General features: G+C 40.0%; 4 protein-coding genes and 1 long non-coding RNA gene across 5 annotated transcripts in view; 3 read left to right on the forward strand and 2 right to left on the reverse strand.

Moving 5' to 3' along the window:
- Positions 1 to 1192: 1192 nt before the first annotated feature.
- On the reverse strand, positions 1193 to 3543 carry ndufb5 (NADH:ubiquinone oxidoreductase subunit B5). Its single transcript, XM_077013639.1, has 6 exons — positions 3392 to 3543; positions 2732 to 2817; positions 2478 to 2544; positions 2248 to 2309; positions 1927 to 2033; positions 1193 to 1453 (listed from the first exon to the last, which is right to left on the reverse strand). Exons 1-6 carry the CDS (start codon positions 3507 to 3509, stop codon positions 1333 to 1335), a joined length of 561 nt encoding a protein of 186 aa, XP_076869754.1. The 5' UTR covers positions 3510 to 3543; the 3' UTR covers positions 1193 to 1332.
- A 1615-nt stretch (positions 3544 to 5158) lies between these two features.
- On the forward strand, positions 5159 to 7494 carry mrpl47 (mitochondrial ribosomal protein L47). The gene is made up of 7 exons (XM_077013640.1): positions 5159 to 5505; positions 5702 to 5805; positions 5928 to 5988; positions 6526 to 6622; positions 6755 to 6885; positions 6996 to 7091; positions 7206 to 7494. Exons 1-7 carry the CDS (start codon positions 5375 to 5377, stop codon positions 7312 to 7314), a joined length of 729 nt encoding a protein of 242 aa, XP_076869755.1. The 5' UTR covers positions 5159 to 5374; the 3' UTR covers positions 7315 to 7494.
- A 1770-nt stretch (positions 7495 to 9264) lies between these two features.
- On the reverse strand, positions 9265 to 13880 carry actl6a (actin-like 6A). Its single transcript, XM_077015045.1, has 14 exons — positions 13690 to 13880; positions 13230 to 13306; positions 12826 to 13000; positions 12521 to 12621; positions 12314 to 12411; positions 12022 to 12116; positions 11390 to 11496; positions 10940 to 11029; positions 10794 to 10855; positions 10564 to 10678; positions 10374 to 10454; positions 10149 to 10244; positions 9892 to 9978; positions 9265 to 9776 (listed from the first exon to the last, which is right to left on the reverse strand). The coding sequence occupies exons 1-14, from the start codon at positions 13712 to 13714 to the stop codon at positions 9696 to 9698; spliced, it is 1290 nt and encodes a 429-aa protein (XP_076871160.1). The 5' UTR covers positions 13715 to 13880; the 3' UTR covers positions 9265 to 9695.
- A 3024-nt stretch (positions 13881 to 16904) lies between these two features.
- The window catches only part of tmem131 (transmembrane protein 131), a 36960-nt gene continuing 29610 nt past the window's right edge, over positions 16905 to 24254 (forward strand). Inside the window, exon 1 of the mRNA XM_077015046.1 lies at positions 16905 to 17107. Within this exon, the coding sequence (XP_076871161.1) occupies positions 16936 to 17107 (172 nt within the window). The 5' untranslated portion in view covers positions 16905 to 16935. The remainder of the gene's footprint in view (positions 17108 to 24254) is intronic.
- On the forward strand, positions 17114 to 23495 carry LOC143521750 (uncharacterized). The gene is made up of 2 exons (XR_013132824.1): positions 17114 to 21233; positions 23201 to 23495. It is a non-coding gene; the product is annotated as an uncharacterized LOC143521750 (long non-coding RNA).

Consider the following 24254-nt stretch of genomic DNA (forward strand, 5'->3'; position numbering starts at 1 on the left):
ACGACGAAAACATTGAGGGGCGGGGAGGGGGGAACGGGTGTCTTTTTGAGAAAGGAGCCAATATTTATGTCACTGTTCCCCTAAACACCTATTGGTGGAAATTCGCGTTTATGAAAATACATTTAGGGCTGTGGGCTTTTCTATTGGCTACTGTACCGACTGGGGGCTTTAAGCGTATGAGAATATTGGATTTATTATATTATGCTAATTTACTTGTACGTATTTAAATATATGTTGCTATTTTTATGATTTGTTGTGAATACTGTTTTAAATCTCGACTAATATATATCGTATTTTTTAAACATATTCTGAATCTTACAAGCAGATTATTGACGTTATGTAATTGCACAGACATTTTCTTTAACTTATTGGAATAGTAATAATAATAATTATAATAATAGCTTCCATTTGAGGCTGGCCAAAAAACCAAAATGATACACAAATATAGGCCTTGCAAATCGTATCCCATTTATTCCTATTCCTTCTATAATGAGACATGCTTGTAGCAGAATATTTTTTAGAAGAACATATGCACAATAATACATATTGTATTATATATTATGACCGACAATGGACACACAAGTTTTTGTAAAACCACTGGTTTCTCACAAGCCAAATCAAATGTTCTTCCATGCCAACTTGGACCTACTGTAATTAAAATGTTTTATATAGGTCATCTCTCCTTATTCCAGTTGTGTTTATGTACTCTCAAATCCAGAAAGGCCTGCCAGTTTAGGTTTTTATTAATGGCAATTGCTACTTAAAGGGTATGAATGTACAATGACAAATAATTGCACTGACAGAAGCATGCATGTGTACAGAGGCAACATATAAGGTTATTCTTCTTCCGGCAATTCCCATTTAGGGGTTGCCACAGAGGATCAAACTCCTCAATCTGGCCATGTCCTGAGTGTCCTCCACTGACACACCAGCCACTCTTGTATCCGCTACCACTGCATCCATAAACCTCCTCATAGGTCTACCTCTCCTCCTCTTGCCTGGAAGTTTCATCCTCTCCTCCTCTTGCCTGGAAGTTCCATCCTCAAGACCCCTCTACCAATAAACCTCTCCTCCCTCCTCTGTACATGTCCAACATATGGGCTTACATATACTGTTATTGATAAAATATATACGAGTTATTGTCATAAAGAAAGGAAAATGCTACAGGTAAAGAACTGTCAGGTTCTGCATCTTGGTTTATTACACTTTATTGGTGCCAAAGACAAGAAGAACATGAATAGATTTGCACAAATATCAATTTACATTATACATTGTATAATGACAATATTTTTCACAGGTTCCATGTGAGAGGTACCAGGTGACCAACCACAGTTACTCATCAGGTACTGCTTTATGGCCCTGGTCAATCAGCTCCTCATTAAGTGTGTTAACAAAGAACCAAGGTCCATCTCCTCTTTCTCTCATGTGTCTCCTAACCTCCAGCTCTCTTTTTCTGTGAAAAAGGAAATCATAGAGGTTAAGTTGCATAAAATAAAGTTCAACAAGCAGTGATCCAAGGTCTAAATATGGTATCCTTACGTGTAGGTGCCACATACTTTAAACATATCTTCAAAATAAAATAAAAACATAGGTGGCTAGATATAGATTTTGTCAACCAACAAAAGTACAAAAGATCTTGTCATGATAACTTGGCAACTTGACCAATCTTACACACGCTTCTATTTGCATTATGAAGCTACAGCGTAGTGCACAATCATATTTATAATATTATATATATATAACTAGAATACCATTTACAATATAAATTCTGAAGCCATTTCTTAACAGTAACCTACGTTAAAATATTTCAATGAAGAAAGGTTTATATTCATATTATGAGCATAATACAACTAGTCCTTGGTCCAAGTGTAGAATGGAATAATGACGATTACTGCAGGATCGGGTGGCCAATCCAAAACAGCTCACCTCATTTGAGCTTTCTCAGCCTCTTTCTGAATAAGAGCCATCATCTTCTCATAGTCTTTCACTGGGCTGTCATAGATATTCCGGGCAATCCATCTAGTAATAGGATGCTTGGATAAAATAAATGAACAAAACCGTTAACACAAATCACATATAGATTGAAGGTCTTAATTTTCCCCCTGTCTGAACAGACTAACAATGCCACATCAGGACTTATTAGCCAAACTAACCTAACCCTTTCTTGTTTTATTTTGCTATAAACTGACCAATTAGTTTTTTGTTACACTAAAATCATTGTACAAAGTAGCACATGAAAATGTAAACCTTGTAGTACTCCCAGTGTTCTGGTTCATATCCCTCAGGAATTTCAGCCAACTCAGCCTCACCTAGATGAAAATGACCAGATTTTCAATTTCAATATTAAATATTGAAATATCCAATGTAAATAAACAACACATTTAATAGTATTGAAAATAAAAGGCCAAAACAAATCAGAAAAGCTTCAACAAAAGAATCTGCAAGACTCTGTGTAAAGGACAGTCCGAGAAACTTACCAATGAAAACATTCACAAAGGTAATGAAGACTGCAAGAGGGATCCCAGTGAGCAATACGTAATATCTCTGGCACAAGGGGAAAAGTAAATGTGAACTGTAAGAATTGTGGAGGAATATCTCTCTCTATATTATATATATATATATATATATATATATATATATATATATATATAGAGAGAGAGAGAGAGAGAGAGAGAGAGAGAGAGAGAGAGAGAGAGAGAGAGAGAGATAGCAAATAACTTTTTCCCCTTACCATTAATTTCAAAAATCTGCCGTCATAGAACTCAGTGGGTTTGATGACAAACATTCTCTTCCCGTGACTTTCATAACGGACAGCAACTGTTAAAGAGGCAAAGAAGCAAGTGCAAAACATGAAATAACAATGCCATCTGTTTACTGCATGGGTGAAATGAAAACTTTAACGTCACACAAGAGGACGCAAATGGGTCAATTTCAACGCGTTATTAAAATATCCATGTCGAAAAAATAGGTCATCAAAAACATAATGAATATCACATGCCGTTATAAAGTAAAGGGCCACAAGAATTAACAATCACCTGTGGTGACAAAGATCCAGAGTTGTGTGTTTATTACAGGAATACGGAAGGTCAACACTGAGGATAGACGGATCTGAGCGCATACCTAACCGACTTTAATTTACATACCTAGTGTGCTAACTTTGACTAATGCACTTCATTTTAAGGGCATCAAGGAAGGTTAAATAATAAGTTAGAAATTCAGCTCCACAGAGCCCGCTGGCTATCCCACCCTAACTAGACAGAGAAGAGTGGTTCAGCAAGCAGCACCTGGCTAGCTTAGCTTACCTCGAATATCGGAAGGACAAGGTCACTGCTAATTCTAAAACGTTTACAGTGGTATGTGACGATATCTCAAGATAGAAATGTGTCTTTACCTTGTTCCGAGCGTACTACCGCCCTGGAAAGGAGATGCGATGACTGATTTGCACGTTTCAAAGGATTTAATCTGGCTGCGAATGCCGCGGCCGTCCGTAAGACGCTCATGGCCGTCATGGCTGTTTGGGGCACGATTTGCCAAGAACGTCAGTGATTGGTTCTCCAACCAGCACGTGAAGCCAAATTAGCCATCGATATTTGGGGCAAAATATATCTTAACGCTAACATTTAAATGTGATATTTATCTATAAATATATGTGATAAAATATTTTATTTTCATATATTACATCTAATGACAATTAACTGGTGCACACATTCGTATGTCTCATATATTGCTTTTTATGTCCCAAAACCTGGGAAAGGGACGGATTATCTGGTTGCCAGGTTGGGTTAACTACAATTCCCCTCCATAAAGTCTAGCATTCAGTTAGCAGTTAGCTGCTTCTAAGTCTGTATATTTGGAATCAACAATTATATACAGTGATAAAGAGTCATAATATTGCGAAATGTTGATATCAGAAACAATCATTGAGTATAAAAGTAATTTCTATATGATTCTAATATTCTATATAATTATTCTTAGAATTAAAAAAATCAAAACTCAGTAAAGATTATTCAATAAATATTTTCAGATTTTCAGTATAAATTAAAATATAATTCACCTTTTCTGCAAGAATCAGAATTTATTTACCTGAATAACAAAACTTTTGTTTAGGACATGAACGGACCGCACCAGGCGAATTCTGCAGCCTTGCAACAGCATCCAATCAGGCAGAAGGTACTCTGAGTTTTGCACATTAACAGTTATCAGGCCCGTAGCCAGGGGGGATCGAAGGGTTCGTTCGATGCGCCCCCCCCCGCCCCCGCACCCGCACCCTCCCTCCGTACACACATGCCCCTCAAGATAGGTAGGCTATTCAATGAATGAATTGTTAATCTCCGGTGAATATACAGACAAACAAATAAGGACAGCAACAACAGACTCACAACAAACTTATAACAGTGTTGCCAACTCTCACGCAATGAGCGTGAGACACGCGCATTTGACCGTTTTCACACGCTCACACGCCATACATTCGATTTCTCACGCTGAAAAAAATCTAGTTTATTTATCTTCGATCTACATCTATGATTCGGGTTTCCATCCAAACCTTTCGAAAAAATAATGCGCAATTTCCAAGTTTCGGCAGAAAAAAAAATGTGAATTAAGCCTTGTTTCCATTCATTACAGTTATGGGAATAAACTTTAGATCACGTGAGAGGACGCCAAACAATAGTGGTTTTACGTCCATCTGGCAGTTACGCATTTTTGCACGTTGAGGTTGTGAAACATTTTTTTCTTTTTCTTTTCTTTACATGGAGAAGTTAAATTCAATTTTTGCTCTCTCCAGAACTGTTTTTGTATGCATTTGCCATATTTACATCGCGATCATGTACAGAACCACTTGACTTGAGGCATGATACGTCATCGTTTATGCGAAAAACCCTTTTCCATCCAGTTTTTCCGAATTTTGGCGATGCGATAGTCTAACTTTTCCACCTCCTCCTAGCGTAAACATCTTTTTGCGATATTTGGTCTTTTTCCATCCAGCTTTTTTCATGCGCATTTTCAAAATGCGCAAAAACTCGGTGGATGGAAAACCCACTGAGTTACTAGTTCGCTCTGGCGCCAACCACTGGCGATATATCGCTATAGGCGCAGCATAGAGGAAACATATAAGACATAACCCCCCCCCCCCCCTCACTCCACTTTTGGGGGAAAAAGATCCCCCCCATCACAATGCTGGCTACGGGCCTGGTTATCCCACATCTGAGGGAGTAAGATTATTGTTACCTAAGAGTGCAGCCAGCACGTTCCTTTTATTAGTTACTAAAGCTTTACGCACAGTAAATATGCTTGAGTTTATATAGCTTATTGTGGTCACGTTAATTAAGTTTGGTACATCTGGCAACCCTGGTGAACGTTGACATTGCTTTTCAAAATGGCGACCGCCACTCCATGCCGTCTTGCTGCTGTTTGTAGACAATTTCAACGCGTTATTAAAATATCCCTGTCGACAAAATCCCAATATTCGTCAACGGGATTGGGAAACTATCATTCCTGTCCGCAGAGGTAATAATACCATCTTATCTGAAAGATAATCATTGTGAATTTATACAAACGGTTGTTGGCAAGGTTAGCAAGCCAGGAAACCTAGATCGCAAACAATGTTAAATAAGAATCCAGCGTCTTTTATTAACTACACTGTAGACTTGATAAACGATCTTATTCCAGTTTCTGAACTAAGGCACGATTTTTCTCAATTCAGCAATCCTGTGCAGTACCGGTTTCTCCATACGTCCTCAAGCAGATGGGGCCTTGAAGAATTCTTTGACTTGCCCGAAAATTGGGGCGAAACAACAGTGAAATCAGGTTTGCTAAATTAACTGGTGTGACCGATTTTACAGCCTAATAATGTGGAAAGAGCGGCTTTAAATGTATACTAAAAGTCTAAATACATAGGTAATAGGTGACTTGTTTTGCTACTTTCATAGGTGCTCCATGGACTTCCAGACAGCTTAGGGCAAAAAGCAATGAAGACTTGCACAAGCTATGGTACACTTACTTTTCTACTAATAACTCTTTCATAAGCCCAGTTTTGTTACAGGGAAATGTAATATTCACAGTGGAGTTTCAAAACACTGTAAAATTGCCAGAAAATATAATCAACAAGTACTAAACACTGCAATGCAAAAAATAATAATAATCCTAAATTCACTTGTCTGTTGGCATGGCAGTGGATAATTGGTGCCTAATAAATGTTGGCTAAATAGGACATCTGAGTATGGCAATTCATTATTGTTTGAATCCCCTTGCCACTTGCAACTGAAAATGCTGTTGACATTATAATTTGAAGTTTACATGGGCTAAATAAAAGCTTTATGTACAATTCTTAATCATGTATATATTCACTGTAAGAAACAACTAACTACATAACCAGCCAACAGTTCCAAGTACTTGAAATATGTGATGGGCATATTGTAGTTTTCTGCACATCCATACGGGTAGTTTTATTACATACAACACGGTCAGGATTTGGTTATGTAATAGTAACACTTATTTTATTCTTGAGCAGATTCTTTTATTTTTCAGGTATGTTCTTCTAAAGGAGAAGAACATGTTGCTAACTATAGAGCAAGAGGCTAAGCGTCAGTGTGTTCAAATGCCTAGCCCAGAGCGCATCAAGAAGGTAAACATAAACACATGCACATAAAGGCTATTAAACACTTGACTTATTAAAGCTTATCTCAGTCTGTGATCGCCGCACCTGTTCGACCTGGGACTCCATGTTGCTCCAAAGCTGATGACATGTATTTAATAGGTGGAGAGGTCCATGAGGAGGCTGGATGGAGTTGTGAATGATAGAGAGAAGTCTCTCCGCTTACTACAAACTGGTCAAGAAAAAGGGAGACCAGGAGAATGGAGGAGAAACCTTTTTGGCCACACTTTCTGGTAAGAATATTTGATCTCTGCCTATACATTTTCTGTGATCAGACTCTTAATAAAACAGGGCTCTTGGAATGTCATGTGGTATTTTATACTAATGAAACACTCTCTTTCAGGTACCGTTTTAGGGAACATCCTGTCCCATGGTACATGAACAAGATATATAAGAGGAAATGTTTCTACACACCATTTTTTGTTGCTCCTCACATAAGGTGAACTGAACTGCAACATTTGCACTGCATATGAACACCATAACAAAAATAAAATGATGAATGCATCCTCTAGTATAATTCTCCAAAGATATTCATCTTACATTCTAATTCCAGGCTACGTATTGAAAAATATCTGCGGAATAAAATGAGGATAGAAAAGAGAGAGAAAAGCAAGCAGAAGAAGTTGGCCGAGATGTTTCCTAAGAAGACTGCACACGCATGAAGTTACCAAAGGCAGACGACATCTGCTGCACAGCTAACAGTCCATATGTTCTAAACCAGATCTTCATCTGCAGGGATGGATCTATCGCCTGCTAGTGAATTTACCATATAATACACATGTGACTTGTTGGGTTTATGGCATAACATTGACTGAGCAAAATATTAAATATTGATTCAATTACTGACTTTTGTATGTACTGTTATGAAGTTGAGAATGAAACAGTAAAGCTTCAGTATTGTGTCTGTATTTGACAAAGCTTTTAAATATGTTAATTCTGTGTAGTCATGGCCAAAAGTTTTGAGAACTTATATACAAATATTAATTTTTACAAAGTCTACTGCTTCAGTTTTTATAATGGCAATTTGCATATACTCCAGAATGTTATAAAGAGTGATCAGCTTAACAGCAATTAATTGCAAAGTCAACATTTGCCTAGAAAATGAACTTTATCCCCCAAAACACATTTCAACTTCATTGCAGCCCTGCCTTAAAAGGACCAGTTAACATCGTTTCGGTGATTGCTCCATTAACACAGGTGTGGGTGTTGATGAGGACAGGGCTGGAGAGCAGTCTGTCATGATTAAGTAAGAATGACACCACTGGACACTTTAAAAGGAGTCTGGTGCTTGGCATCATTGTTTCTCTTCTGTTAACCATGGTTATCTCTAAAGAAACACATGCAGTCATCATTGCACTGCACAAAAATGGCCTAACAGGGAAGAGTATCACAGCTAAAAAGATTGCACCTCAGTCAACAATCTATCGCATCATCAAGACCTTCAAGGAGAGAGGTTCCATTGTTGCCAAAAACGCTCCAGGGCGCCCAAGAAAGACCAGCAAGTGCCAGGACCGTCTCTTAAAAGTTTCAGCTGCGGGATTGGGCTACCAGCAGTGCAGAGCTTGCTCAGGAATGGCAGCAGGCAGGTGTGAGTGCATCTGCACGCACTGTGAGGCTGAGACTCTTGGAGCAAGGCCTGGTCTCAAGAAGGGCAGCAAAGAAGCCACTTCTCTCCAGAAAAAAAATCAGGGAAAGACTGATATTCTGCAAAAGGTACAGGGAGTGGAATGCTGAGGACTGGGGTGAAGTCATTTTCTCTGATAAATCCCCTTTCCGATTGTTTGGGACATCTGGAAAACGGCTTGTTCGGAGAAGACGAGGTGAACGCTACCACCAGTCTTCTCATGCAAACTGTAAAGCATCCTGAAACCATTCATGTGTGGGATTGCTTCTCAGCCAAGGGAATCGGCTCTCTCGCAGTCTTGCATAAAAACACAGCCATGAATAAAGAATGGTACCAGAATGTCCTCCGAGAGCAATTTCTCCCAACCATCCAAGAGCAGTTTGGTGATCAACAATGCCTTTTCCAGCATGATGGAGCACCTTGCCATAAAGCAAAGGTGATAACTAAATGGCTGGGGGAACAAAACAGATTTTGGGTCCATGGCCTGGAAACTCCCCAGATCATAATCCCATTGAGAACTTGTGGACAAACAAAACCTACACATTCTGACAAAATGCAAGCATTGATTGTGCAAGAATGGACTGCTATCAGTCAGGATTTGGTCCAGAAGTTGATTGAGAGCATACCAGGGAGAATTGCAGAGGTCCTGAAGAAGGGTCAACACTGCAAATATTGACTTGCTGCATTAACTCATTCTAACTGTCAATAAAAGCTTTTGTTACTCATATGATTGGAATTATATTTCTGTATGTGATAAACATCTGACACAAACACATAAAAACCAGAGGGCAACAGATCATGTGAAATATTTGTGTCATTCCCAAAACTTTTGGCCATGACTGTACATGTTGATTTATCATGGTGGTGACCACACTGCACCCCTCCAATTAAAAAGATTCCAATATATAGTTTCAACCTTGCATATCAAAATATACATCAGCCCAAATTGATGAAATGAATATTTAAATAAGTGAACAAAAACACACCAAACTGTAACAAAACCTTTATTTTCAAAACGGCCAATTAATAATTAAAAGCTTAAATGATAATTTGCCATGGAACTCTGTCCTAACAGTATGTATTGCTTACTCCGGTATCTGTCCTGCAACTGATTTGAAATTGGATTACGACTGCATATGTACCAAAAGACTTGGAATTATCTAAAATATGGATGGTTAGAAATACTGAAGTGCCAAACGTGATATAAAAATAGTGAGTGTAGAAAAGCAGGAGACCATGGCAATCATAGTTATAAAACGAAACCAAGTATAAGAAAGCAGGTCTAATTTTTGGGGATTGGAATAATACAAGTGTCCTTTGAGTTCCTGAGTCCACTAAGAAGGCTTTTACTACCAGAGGTGGTGGTTTTTTTTCTGTCCTCTATGAGGTTGAAGGACAGGCAGTCGTAGGAGGGGCAGGTCAAGGGCATTTCCTGTCCACACACTGCTTCCCCCCCTCCTCATACTCCTGTTTTGAAATCCACATTTGTTGAAATGTACCCTGAAGATGGAAGAAAAATAGTCAAACTTTTACACTACAGGAAGAGCAGTGGCTGAAACAGAGTAGACTGCATTAAAATGAGCAGGACTAAGCACACCATGTGTTCGGTACCCACCAGTGAAGCCAAGATGGAACCTCCAATCCAGGCACTGAACCTGCGCTCCACAGTTGTATTATTGGCTATTAACTTCAAGCGCATGCTCTGAAAGAGATACAGAATGAAGAATTCATTAGTTATGGAACATGCAGTAATAACACAAATATAACTAAATATTACTGTGCCATGCGTGTCACTACTCATGCATTTCCATCAGTCTACATTTAATATGTTACAATGTCCAATTAAGTATGGTCCCTTCAAACAGCACAAACCGGTGGAGTCTTCTGAGAGAGTTCTCTGTTTAGTCTGTCTGTAAATCCTTGGATGAGGGTGTTTCCTCCAGTAACTATTACACTGCCGTAGAGCCCCTGAGAAAAGCAATCACATCAGCATCATTGCAACTGCTCTTATACTGATGCCACATGTTCCAGAAAAAAAGCTCTCTTAACATTAAACATTTTAAAACTAACATTAAAAGTGATAAAAGTAAAGCTTACTGGTCTGATGTCAATATCACACATTCCGACACTAGTGGTCACCACATGGCCCACTCCCAGCATGGTGTTCCCCGAAAGACCCTGTGAAACGTGGAGACGTGCAAGATTAGAACCACAAGGGGTTAAATTAAGGAAAATATAATATTAGAATATAATTTTTTTATTTCGAGATTTGATGAGCAGCCCTTACTTTAGCATTTGATGGGTCAAAAAGCCCTTCTGGAATCTTCAGCCTTTCAGCTCCAAAGTCGCAGTTGTATCCATTAGGAAGCTCATAATGTACAGTTGGCATTTGAGCAGCAACCCTGCAAGGCACACGCAGAACCGTTACTACACGTCTTTTGCGTTTCTCAAGTACACGGGTTAATAAAAACTTCATGTAGTCTGACAGGGACGCATGAGAAGATAAAGTGGACATACTGTTCATCATAAGGTGAATCAGAAACTTGCAAGACGGATGCCTGAAAATCTTGAATAACTGTCTGTAAGAATCAACACAACACTTGCATAAGCAACAGTAATTTTCTCCATGACCGATTACGTTAACCATAATTCCAGGCTCTTACATTACACATGTAGTTATGCCAGGAACGAGTAACTTGAGGTAGCTTTTCTTTTTTCTTCCAGCAGGCAGGTGCTCCTTCACGAACAGAGTCCTTAAATGATAATACACCATTAATAGCTTAAACACACACATTGTTCTGAACAATGAATATTAAAAGCTAAATTTAAATTATCTGTGCAGAACTGGTTGAACCAGGGAAAATATACAGTCCACATTTATTGAAATATGCAGAAACAGTTTTATAGATGCTCTTAGTATAAGATGGAATATGACCAGGTGATGCACCAATCTTTAAATATGAACACATGGGAGAGACATCATGGCAAGACTTGATGATGGGGTAAACTACCTCAAACAAACCACTTTACTGACACTCCCACACCGTGGAAAATAATTTTCAGATATGAAATGATCCGGAATAACAAAATCGACTGACTTTTTAAATGCTTACCTTTGATGCAATCATGTATGGAGGAATGATTTCAACACTTAACTCCTGAAACAGTTCTCTACACTGCATACTCATAAAGTCACCTGCAAGTGGAGACTTTACAATCCCTGCAAAAGCACAGAAGGGATCAGCATGATGTGTCTCCACGGCAACTGAATTAAAAACACTCAAAGGTGTTTCTAGTCATCACGGTCCTCTTCATAACAGTCACTGCCTGATCAACTAATTAAATTTATAATAAATTGTGTTTTAAAAATCTATTTTTTTCATTAACATAAAACTAACCTGTTTTCAGTTGCTTTTCATTTCATTAATTTCACTATACTTGATTTCATTTCTCTTCAAACATTGTGAAGTACATTTGATGTATGACAAATACTACAGCATATACATAAACCCATATACAATTTATTATAAGACATAAAATCAGTTTGTGTAAAATTACATTAAAATATTTACAGTATGAAAATAAACTACCATGCAAAGTCCTATGTCCAATGGTACATACTATTCACAAAGCCCCAGAATCAGTATGCAAAACAAGCTGCAATAGGCATTTGAAAAAGGTCCCCAACAACTAAACATTTTTAATATTTCAAAAGCTAGATCAATGAGACAAAAATGTAATTTACCTTGCTGTAGGACATAACCATCATGCACTGGAATAGCTGTTGTGTGTGTGGCACCACTATCCAACACTAAACCAGTGGATCGTCCGTTGGCAAATCTGAAATCATTTCAGTTAAAGAATGCTGCCCCTCCTACCATGCTTTGGTCACACTAAAAACATTTTTTTCATCAGTTCCCTTTAGCATGGGTATGGACTATGGCCTGAATGGAAAATCGGTTAATTTTAACAAATTATTTTATGCAAAATAATTACATAAATGATGCTCCGGTGAAGCAATTCATCAAGAAGGATACGCAGACAAGACTGCTGTTTTACATAAGAAGAAAGCAGGAATGTTGTAATGCTCAAACATGAGCTCCGTCAGCTTCTCCCTCTTGGCTCGCGTGTTCCACTGCAAGCAAAGCACGAAGATATGACTCGTACAAATGAGCACGTCAGCTGGCAGCATGTGCTTCAAGACTTCAGTAGCAAATTCGATCTAGGCCATGTGAGGAACATACCGAGGCTTCAGACATTAGTACTGGATGCAAGCTTGGCTCGGACTTGAAGTGCATTTTGTAGGTGTGGTCCAGTATGGCTTGAAAGCTGTCCCAGTCCTCAACTGAGTGAGTGTATAACAGAAAGGAAGAAAAGAGATGAAAAACTACTAATGAAATCCATGCATTACATATTAATGAGATGGAGGTATACAGCTCTAGACACCTGGAAGCTGTTTATTGTTACTCATTGTATAAATACTTGTTAATATTGTTTTTTTCAACAAATCTAAAAGAACATAAGAAAACGAATATAAACAAAAACCCACTCATGCCGTTCTTTAAAGGTGACATGACCTCCATGTTTTCCCGGGGCACCCTCAGCTGATTGGTGTCAATGTAGTATGTAGTTCCACTTTGTTTGCCCTTCTCCCCATCTGTTTCCATTGGAGTAGTGCCATCTTCCCTGTCCAACGTCACTCCAATCACAGTAGGAAAATCAGCCTGCAAATACATATTTTACACACACACACACACATATATATATACACATACATACATATATACATACACACATTATATATATATACACATACATACATACATATATACACACATATATACACATTATATATATATATATATATATATATATATATATATATATATATATATATATATATCTTCATTCATCTGCATTTATATTTATTAGTTATCCTGTTTGCGCACGCACCTTAGGGCAATCCTCTCCTGCATAGCCGGCTCTGACTGAGTATGAGCCAATGTCAAACACAAGGGCTCCTACTTCGTCTGTTGAAAAAATGAGAAGCGTTCACAACCGACAGCCAAAACTTGTCAGTTATCTTAGTCAGTGACACTGACGGCGTTAATCACCCCAACTAGACTAGTGCACTGACTCTACTGTCGCTCCCCAACGGTGACCATACAACCCTGCGCTCTTAGGCTGCTAGTTAGCTAATTGCTAAACAAGCTGTCAAATGTATCAGCTATGCAACGCTCGGGGAAAAATGTGTTATCTTCTAAGTAAACATGCATGCATGTCCGAAAATGCATCAGCAAATATACGTATTAACTAAACTGGCTACATTTCACAGCAACCTTCTCACAAGCAGCCTAGCTAGCCTAGCTTAGTGCGTTCATTCATTTGATTTCCGATCTTCAAATAAACTTACCCCCTCCATATACACCGCCACTCATTATAAACGATTATATTTGGATATATATGTGCCTGTGTGAGTATAATTGTTAGTAATACTATAACGTTTACAAAAAACTGTTAATAATATACAAGGCCCTGTCTTTCTGTCTCTCTTTTTCTTCTCCTAACGTAGTGGATTCATCACAACAAAGGAAACGAGTCGGGCATCTTCCTCTCTTGTACGATCACGTTTAATCGCACTCAAAAGCTCTTCGTCGCCACCTGCTGGTTCGGGAAGAAAGCTCGCTCCGAAATGAAAAGGGACTGTCTACACTACAGACTTCACATGGGATGGGTGTGTTTTTTATTCTAAATATGGACTACTCCTAAGCCGAACCTAACCCTAACTGTCTGTGTATAAATCTGAGTAAAATACACGCCTATGTCAGTTTATGAACTTAAAACCACGTCCGTCAATCCAATAAGAACGTAAAGGTACGCCTACATTTCCATTCATGACTTCAAAGACACGCACACTTAAAAAACTATAGATTCAAACACACGCCTACCGGTTTGCAGTCCATCGGAGGTTCTAGAGTCTAGAATCTAGACCAGGATTGTGAAAATCATTTTGGTCTGGGGGCTGCATACAATAGGATCTCAAGGGGGCCAGACCAGTAAACTCATTCCAAAATGACATGGAACTAACAATAAGTCCACTTTTTTCCCCAAATAATTATTAAAATTATATGAAACGGTCCTTTTACTAAATACATTATGAACAACTTTCTACTTTTGCTTTTAACATATGTGCAATTTCGACAACACTTGAAATTATTCTGAAACAATTCTGAACACTAACTTTTTCTTGAAAAATCCAACACTGTCCATTTTTGTCTTTTTTTGACAGACATTTAACTTAAGAGGGAGCCAGGGTCAACAGAAAATGTGGGTAAAGCGATAGAACTGATTGAAACACATGGACAATACAGTCATTGCCAAAAGTTTTGAGAATTACACAATAATATTTTCACATGATCTGCTGCCCTCTGGTTTTTATGTGTTTGTCAGATGTTTATCACATACAGAAATATAATTCCAATCATATGGGTAACAAAAGCTTTTATTGACAGTTAGAATGAGTTAATGCAGCAAGTCAATATTTGCAGTGTAGACCCTTCTTCAGGACCTCTGCAATTCTCTCTGGCATGCTCTCAATCAACTTCTGGACCAAATCCTGACTGATAGCAGTCCATTCTTGCACAATCAATGCTTGCTTTTTTTCAGAATGTAGGTTTTTGTTTATCCACCCATCTCTTGATTGACCACAAGTTCTCAATGGGATTATGATCTGGGGAGGCCATGGACCCAAAATCTGTTTTGTTCCCCGAGCCATTTAGTTATGGCAAGGTGCTCCATCATGCTGGAAAAGGCATTGTTGATCACCAAACTGCTCTTGGATGGTTGGGAGAAGTTGCTCTCGAGTGGACATTCTGGTACCATTCTTTATTCATGGCTGTGTTTTTAGGCAAGACTGTGAGAAAGCCGATTCCCTTGGCTGAGAAGCAACCCCACACATGAATGGTTTCAGGATGCTTTACAATTGGCATGAGACAAGACTGGTGGTAGCGTTCACCTCATCTTCTCCGAACAAGCCGTTTTCCAGATGTCCCAAACAATCGGAAAGGGGATTTATCAGAGAGAATCACTTTACCCCAGTCCTCAGCATTCCACTCCCTGTACATTTTGCAAAATAGGAGAGAAGTGGCTTCTTTGCTTCCCTTCTTGAGACCAGGCCTTGCTCCAAGAGTCTCCGCCTCACAGTGCGTGCAGATGCACTCACACCTGCCTGCTGCCATTCCTGAGCAAGCTCTGCACTGCTGGTAGCCCAATCCCGCAGCTGAAACTTTTAAGAGACGGTCCTGGCACTTGCTGGTCTTTCTTGGGCGCCCTGGAGCGTTTTTGGCAACAATGGAACCTCTCTCCATGAAGTTCTTGATGATGCGATAGATTGTTGACTGAGATGCAATCTTTCTAGCTGCAATATGCTTCCCTGTTAGGCCATTTTTGTGCAGTGCAATGATGACTGCATGTGTTTCTTTAGAGATAACCATGGTTAACAGAAGAGAAACAATGATGCCAAGCACCAGACTCCTTTTAAAGTGTCCAGTGGTGTCATTCTTACTTAATCATGACAGACTGCTCTCCAGCCCTGTCCTCATCAACACCCACACCTGTGTTAATGGAGCAATCACTGAAACGATGTTAACTGGTCCTTTTAAGGCAGGGCTGCAATGAAGTTGAAATGTGTTTTGGGGGATAAAGTTCATTTTCTAGGCAAATATTGACTTTGCAATTAATTGCTGTTAAGCTGATCACTCTTTATAACATTCTGGAGTATATGCAAATTGCCATTATAAAAACTGAAGCAGTAGACTTTGTAAAAATTTATATTTGTATCATTCTCAAAACTTTTGGCCATGACTGTATAGGAACTGCAGATTTTAAATAAAATGGAGATTATTCTTCTTTAATAATGCAGATTTATTCCGCGGGCTGGACTGAATACCTGGCGGGCTGGTTCCGGGGGGCATTGGAGGGGGGAGGGCAAGGATGTTGTGACATGGGCACTGACCGCCCCCCCCCCAGCCCATAACCCCATCCCCCCACCCAGAACCGCCTCTGCTGCAGTCTGCGGACAGACATCAGTGTCGGACTGTTATGCCATTACTGTATAAAATTTCCATCTACAAAATTTGATTCATAAGCATGAAAGGATCCAAAATGACCTGTCACTCTTGCAACCAAAATTATATGCACAAGTTACCCTCCAAATCTTCATGGAAAGTCAGGTTTAAGTGATTGCTAGGGGCAAAAGTCCCAGGTAAAAAGTCCAGCAACAACTCTTCTGTGCCTGTACACCAATGTCACTCCATTGATAAGAGTGGTCCACAACCAGAATGATACACAGTCAGGAGCAGCAACGAATAGTGAATAGGACGGGCTGATAACCTGCATGGCAACAGCGAGCTCTGCAGTCAGATCTGCAGTCTGTAGATGGAAGATTGTTATATCTGATCCAATGGATGGAGAATATGATATTTCCTCTAAAAACATTGTACTTCCATTTTAGCAAAAAAACGTGAGTAAACCTCGTACGCCACACACCCTGAAGCAATATAGAGGCTTGACGTTTTGAATAGCGCCAACTTTTGGATCAAGTACCACTCGTGTCCACGGAGTGTCCTCCTTCAGCGCGCTCGGCGCTGTTTAAATCAGCATGCAAACAGTCGCCCAGTTTAACACATACCGACACCGACACAGCAGCATGGCGAGCAGCGATAGAGTGCAGAGTTTCTTACATGCACCAAGAACAAAATCATCATCATGTATCGGAATTCTGAGAGTTTTATTTATTGCAACTGTTCACATGGCGCAGGCTAACAAGCAAGGTAAGAGTTGCAGTGCCTCGCATGTGTCGTGAGGGCCTTTAATGGGGGGCTCGATATTTCGTATATTGTGGGGGTATCAATAATCATGGAGCTCGCTGGCTACACCGCTAGCTGCTTCACTGCAGGCTACAGTTAGCATGTTGGGAAGCTGTTTATAACTATTACGGACACATTTATTTAAAAAAATATGTTTTAACGTACCACAGTGGGCAAACAACTGAGAAGTATTTAGTCACAAAGTGGGAATGCGGTGTCTGGTTAGTGTCCGTGATGAAAAGTTGAGCTCGTTAGTTAGCTTAGCGTCGGCTAACGGGTGCCAACTCATACGTGTGAAGCGGCTGAAGCTAGGCGACCACCAACCGCCCTTGTTTGATGTAGCTAGCGGGCTGGCTAGTTAGTGTCTGTTCACTGAAAAGCTCGATTAACTCATTTGCTGTGAACCTGGTGAAATAAATTAGAGGCGTTTTCACGTCTCTACGTTTCCCCGAATATATTCACGCGGCGGTGTTTTTGCTTAATACACCGGCTAAAGCTACAATTTGCCAGGAAGGTTTTATAAGAACCACAGCTCAGAAGCTAGCGCTAGCGTTAGAAGCCAGCAGGCGACTCCGAGAGCCCCGGACCAGCCGAGCCTGGTAACCGTGCCAGTGCGGTTTGTGTGGGGATGAGTTCTGCTGCACTTGACACCTCGACAGTTTTCGTTCCGACTCGGCTGGTCGGGCAGTGAGGTGCCGGAGTTGGCCCTGAAGTTTAGGCCCGTGTTGTCGGCAGTGACATGTCATCCAGTTCGGCAAGAAGGACTGAGGTCACCGGTGTTCCCGATAGAGGGTCAATTTGTGCTTGATTTGCCTTAAGAAATTCATATTTCTCCGTGACCAGACTGTTTCCTTGGCCAAGATCTTCAGATTTTATTTTTAAATTGTTGTATATTATTTAAACACTTAATTTTTTTTGTTTTTTAAGCTTTGAGGCGACTTGAACTGTTCTGAGTTGATAAACTTGTCTTGTGTGTATTATATGTAACTTATTAACTCATTATTATATGGCTTATTCTTTTTACTGAATTATCTTGGTTGGTTTCCTAAGCGCTATCCCATGTTTTAATGCTTTGTTAGGTACATATCAGAACTGGATGAAATAAAAGTGTTCTTTGCATTTTTTTTTCATTCTTCTTGAGGAAGCAACATTGTACCAACAAAGTAACTTGCATTCAGAAGCATTGCCTACAAGCCAGCACATGTCGATGTTACTCTGGTGAAATGCAATACCAGAGGTATTGGCCTGCTTACCTGGGCTCACAATGCTTTCAGTTGCACTGTAGCACCATGCTGTGTCAACCCCTCTTCCCAGGGCAACTATGTAGGTTACTGCATTCACAGACAAAGTTGCTTTGGAGCTACAAAGCATATCAGTTATATTGGGTACATGCTAATATGGTGGGGAATAGGTGTTTCCAATTACATTGCATTTTCAGCAATTGGCAGATGCTCTGACTCACACTGACATACACTAATCAGACAGTATGTGTACTCCCTGGGACTCAACCCTATGACTGGTTGTTGTTAGCAACTTGCTCTACTCCATCAGGCGAGCTATAGAAGTGCAATCTGGATATTTCTGGTAGGAATCTCAGCATATAATATATTTGCCTGTGTAAACTATGCATTCTGATTTAGATAAAAACAGGTGAAAAGTCTGTTAAAATGCTGGTTATGGTTATGCTGTGGAGAATGTGTTCTTTGTTTACTCAAGGCAGAAGGCAATTGTTTTGTTAAATAGACATTGGGGAGTGTTTAAAAGACAGAAATCCCTGGGTAATGTTCAGTTAGTGGTGTTATTACACTGCTCTCAGACAGGTGTTTTCAAATGCCATTTCTTATCATTTGGCAACAAAAAGAGTTTTGGACCATTCCACCATGGATTCGGCTGTCTGCAGAACCTGAAAGCAGATAGTGTAAAATAATTACAGGATTGAGTCTATGTGAGACTGAATGCAAGTGTCCTGTAGATCAGCAAGAGCTTGTGATCTTATCCTGCAGGACAGGCTGCATGATTCCTGCCCTGCTTTAGATTTCCCAGGCCAGGTGTGGAGCTAGGCCAGGTGTGCTAGGCCAGGTGTGGAGCAACCCAAATGTGCTACCAGCCTTCCTTGATGGCTACTAGTAGGTACTCCCAGTTATGGATTAGATTTGACCATGGTCATAGAGCAGCAAAACTTCGTGAAGTGCAGCTGAGCACTGAATATGATGAATGCAATCACCATTGCTCAATGGATTATGTTTGGAGTGTGACTGAAGGTCGTATTAACAAAACAAATGTTTCATTCATGTAATCTATGAAAATGGATTCATGAATTGTCAAGATAATCTGGTTACATTTTTGTTAAATTTCTGTAATCCATTATCTTGGAGTTAAAGACTACTGTCTTGGATTTTGACCATTTAACATGTTTTTCCTTTTGCCATTATAAAGTGTTGAAACTCATGTTTCTGTATACTGCCCATGTGTTCTACTGACACTGGAGAAAAGAAGAGGTGGAAAATTATTACTGGTTTCATATTCCCCCTGCTTAGCACACAGGGTGTATGTTCACTATTTTGTTTTAGGAGGGGAGGAGAGTTGGTTTACCATTTAAATTGTTTCATGGTTAAATGGGGAAGAATTGAACAAAGATTGTGCAAATCCTGCTTTCCATCTACATTGTGCCAAGTAGTAATTTAGTACTAGGCCTTATTTCTTTTGCTTGTGTACTAGTGCTTCAGAAGCACTGGCATATCTGAATTATGAGTCAAGTAATGATGAACAAGCATAATAAATATATACAGTCTTAATGTGGATCAGTCTCCACCTTTGCTGTGGTTTACAAGTGCTGTGCTTGCTCTGGTGGAGGGGGCGGGGCTTGTAGCGGCATCAGTGTACATTTAGAGATGTAGGTCAGTTTGTTTACAGCAGGAAGCATTCATCCTCCATGGAAAAAGAAACACCTCGGTGGGGGTGGAGAAGAGATGTTCCCTGCAGCAACAGAGTCTTTCTCAAAGTTCGTTGCAGGCTGCATGAGATTATCAGAAAGTCTGCGTTGCGAGATTACTGGAGTACATGGAACTGGGGAGGGTTCATGGAACTGGGGAGTGTTTGTTCTGCAGTGGTTCAGATCCCACACCTATGACACTGCTGCATCAGGATAGTCCGAGTCGAAAAGAACCTGCCACTCCTTAGCCTTTCTGACTGTCTACATATACACTGCTTTGCTTTGTTTAAACAAATGTTTGCAATGGTCCTGTATGTACATACAGTTGTGTTGGAGTGTCAGTTTGGTGTAAATGTAGTCTCTCTACACACATCAAGCACAGGAAGAACAAGACGACATATTTCTTTTTGTTCTTCTGAAAACGTTCATTTTTTTTCCCCCTGTGTTTTCTTGAATCATAATGTGTCATTCTGTCCCAATTTGACTAAAATGAGCAATGTTGAATTAGTATTACTTTAGGCTTATTTTGCATTTTTCCTCCCAGACTGAAGGGTACTTTTCCCTCAAAGTATACTTTGATGTCTGTAGTAGAGGATTGGCACTGCATTATTTCTTAATCACAATAGAAATTTTAGCAGTTTTGCCAGTGCGTCATAGGATTTTGCAGCATGTATATTGGACACTCTAAATACATCGAAAAACATCTGCATAGACCCTAATTGCACAGAGATTTTTGTGGTCAGTAACTAATTGGGACAGCTTTTTGTCCAGTCTTTTCTAAGCAAAGTTAGAGTAGAAAATGTGTAAGAACCATCTTATGAAGAACAAGAATTGAGTTTTTGACTGAATCAGCTCGCCAGAGAGATTTATTTTTGTGTGTGTGTGCTCTTTCTGTTTGAGTACAATACTAAAGGAGACCAAAGTTATACATTTAAGGATTGGTGGTATGTGTTTTGATAATGTTTATAAATTCCTCCTATCCAAAACAAAAATATTATGATGCAGGATTAAGAGACACTTGCAGAGCAATGACATTTTGTCACAAGAATGAAAGTTGTCCTTTACTCCACCTCTTTTCTGTGACTTCCTGTCTGATTCTTTAATGATTCTCTATGCTCGAGTCACCCATAGTTTTTCATAGTTCAGTGACACTTCTTGGTCAAACTAGAGCTGGGCGATATGGCCCTCCAAAAAAATCTTCGATTAATTTTTTTTTAATCCGATTTTCGATTTTAATAGATTTATTTCCTCTACTAAAAAACTACAGATGATAAAGGAATGGTTAAAAAAAGTTTTAATTTATTTTTCACTTAAATTTCCCCTTTGGGGTTAAAGTGCAACCAGAAACAAGCAAAAAACATTTGTAAACAAGTGAGAACATTCAGTAACTTTTAGAAGGCTTTCTCCAACATAGTTTAAGCACTGACACAATGCAACCTCAAACTTAAAATAAATAAATAAAACACACCCTCAAAAAATAAATAGATATAAATAATTTGGTGCCCTTTTTAATAAAATGGAAAACAAATACAATTTAACAATTGTTGCATGTTGCGTACTGACAGACACGCTGTCTACATTCTGAATAAGAACAGGACTGCCCTCACTTTAGCCTAAATTCCAGCACTTTTCAAACCTAAAACACAATGCAGGCCCGTAGCCAGCATTGTGATGGGGGGGATCTTTTTCCCCCAAAAGTGGGCTTCATTTGCCTCTCTACTCCAGTGCCCCCTAAATACACGAGCGCACTTCAAACCTTTTAATTTACACATATTTTATTCATTATAAGCATGGTTGCCAACTTTTCAAAATCACTAGGAGTGAGATTTGATGCGGGGGGGGGGGGGGGGGGGGGGTGTTATGTCTTATATGTTTCCTCTATGTTGCGTCTAAAGCGATCGATCGCCAGTAGTTGGCGCCAGAGCGAACTAGTAACTCATTGAATCATAGATGTAGATCGGAGATAAATAAACTAGATTTTTTCAGCGTGAGAAATCGGATGTATGGCGTGTGAAGACAGTCAAATGCGAGTGTCTCACGCTCATTGCGTGAGAGTTGGCAACACTGTTATAAGTTTGTTGTGAGTCTGTTGTTGCTGTCCTTATTTGTTTGTCTGTATATCCACCGGAGACTAACAATTCATTCGTTGAATAGCCTATCTATCTTGAGGGGGCATGTGTGTTCGGGGGGGGGGGGGGGGGGGGGGGGGGGATCGAACGAACCCTCCGATCCCCCCTGGCTACGGGCCTGCAATGTAACATTAAAATTCGTCAGGTAAATGTTCCTTCCACTGTTTTTGAGGGGTGTTTCTTTATACTACCACAGTTTATACTTTATACTACCATAGTTGCCAAGTTCGCGTTTTCACGCCAAATTGGGCTTGTTTGTAAATCCAGCCGCGGGTAAAAATTCTGGGGTCGCGAGGTGCGGTTTTTTGGGCTACTTTTGAGTTGGGCTACCGTGGGAGTTACAAGTCAACACTAAGAATGGATCGCGATATAATACTTAATTTGTCTCCATTTTACACCCCCCCCCCCCCCCCCCCCCGTCGACAACTTTGGTCTTTGGGCTAGTTTAGGCTGCTGAAGGGCGGGTTTTACACTGACTTTGTGCGGGATATTTTTGTAGGACCTGGCAACCCTGCCTCCACCGAGGTGTGCGGAGCCGCGCGCTACGGTCACTCGCGAAAGTTTAATCCATTGAAGCGGGTTCGGTAACCGAGGCAGAAACTGCTTAATCCAAAATATCCTGCGGAGGGAAACTTTATTCACAACGCAACTGAACAAATAGTACTCTTCGCTCTCTCCCTCTATCGGTTTCAAACACACCTTACAGAGGACTTGTTTGGTCTACGTCTGACGCCGGAAAACCGAACCAACTCCATATCACGGAGCTAGTTGCTCTTTTCTTGGGCACAAGCTCCGCCGTCAAGTTTGTGTGTGTTTGTGTGTGTGTGTGTTGAGGGTGGATGGGTGGGAGGTGCTAAACTCACTGAACTACGGGAGCCCACAGTGCAGCGTCGGTGGTGAAAATTAAAACTCAGAAAATCGATTTTCTTAAAAACACATCGTCCTTAACTATAAATTCGAATTAATAGATAATATCGATTAATCGCCCAGCTCTAGGTCAAACTAGTGTGGCACCACTGTGGAGGTATGATCATATGAGCAAAGTTTGAAACCTGGAGTATGTGATGCAGGTTTTTGTTTAGGTGACGGTGTAGCTAAATTTAGATGTTGTTGCTATTTGAAAAGCATAATGATTTTTTGTTTTGGTCTTTTTGTTCAGCTCCATTTTCCACTGGCCATTATCCCCCATATATTTTACAGAACCATGTACAATTATGCGTGTGCTACAAAAAAAAAAAAACCTAACCTGGGCATACGTAGCAGCTCTTGTGGGTCGTCAGGTTGCTTCCGGGCATGGGCTGAGGTGAGCGGAGGACACGGTGCTGACCTGAATGGCACTTGCAGCACAGCCCAGCTCAGACACTGCTCCTCACACGCCCATGGATGGCACAGGCGCTCCTCTCGCAGGAGAACTGCTGCTGCAGTGATTTATCTGCTTTGCAAAATCTGTATCGTTGCAGCAGAGTATGTTGGGAGAATAAGCCTCACCACTAACCTTTGCACTTCCACACTTTTCAAAAAGTGATGGTTTGGTATCCCAATTTACAGTCTAATTCTATGTGATTTAGATAGTCCAACACAACCAGGAAAGGACAGAATTAATTTCGACCTTGTTCTTCTTAAAACGTATTGTTATTATTATTTATATTCTCATGTATACACACACCAATTCAGTACATCAGTGTACTATTACACCTTTGCACAAATGCTTTGTTTTGTGAACAGACACAAAAGACGAGGTCTGATTCTACTGTGCCTCAGTACCAGTGTTGCGAATAACGCAGTTAAAAATAACGGCGTTAGGTAATGACGTCATTTTGTCAGTAACGGGATAATGTAATTAATTACTTTTCCTGACGTTACAACGCAGTTGATGTTACTTGTCATTAAAAGCGGTGCGTTACTATATATTGATATACTAACAGTAATCTGAGCGGACCGCTGCCCAGGCTAGTGAGGAGTAACAGATCTCGATAGGTCACAGTTCTCAATGTAACTAGGGTTGCAATGGTATGAGATTTTCACGGTATGATAACCGTCTCAGAAAATA

Source organism: Brachyhypopomus gauderio, chromosome 8 (genome assembly GCF_052324685.1).
Source record: "Brachyhypopomus gauderio isolate BG-103 chromosome 8, BGAUD_0.2, whole genome shotgun sequence".
NCBI classification, from domain to species: domain Eukaryota; kingdom Metazoa; phylum Chordata; class Actinopteri; order Gymnotiformes; family Hypopomidae; genus Brachyhypopomus; species Brachyhypopomus gauderio.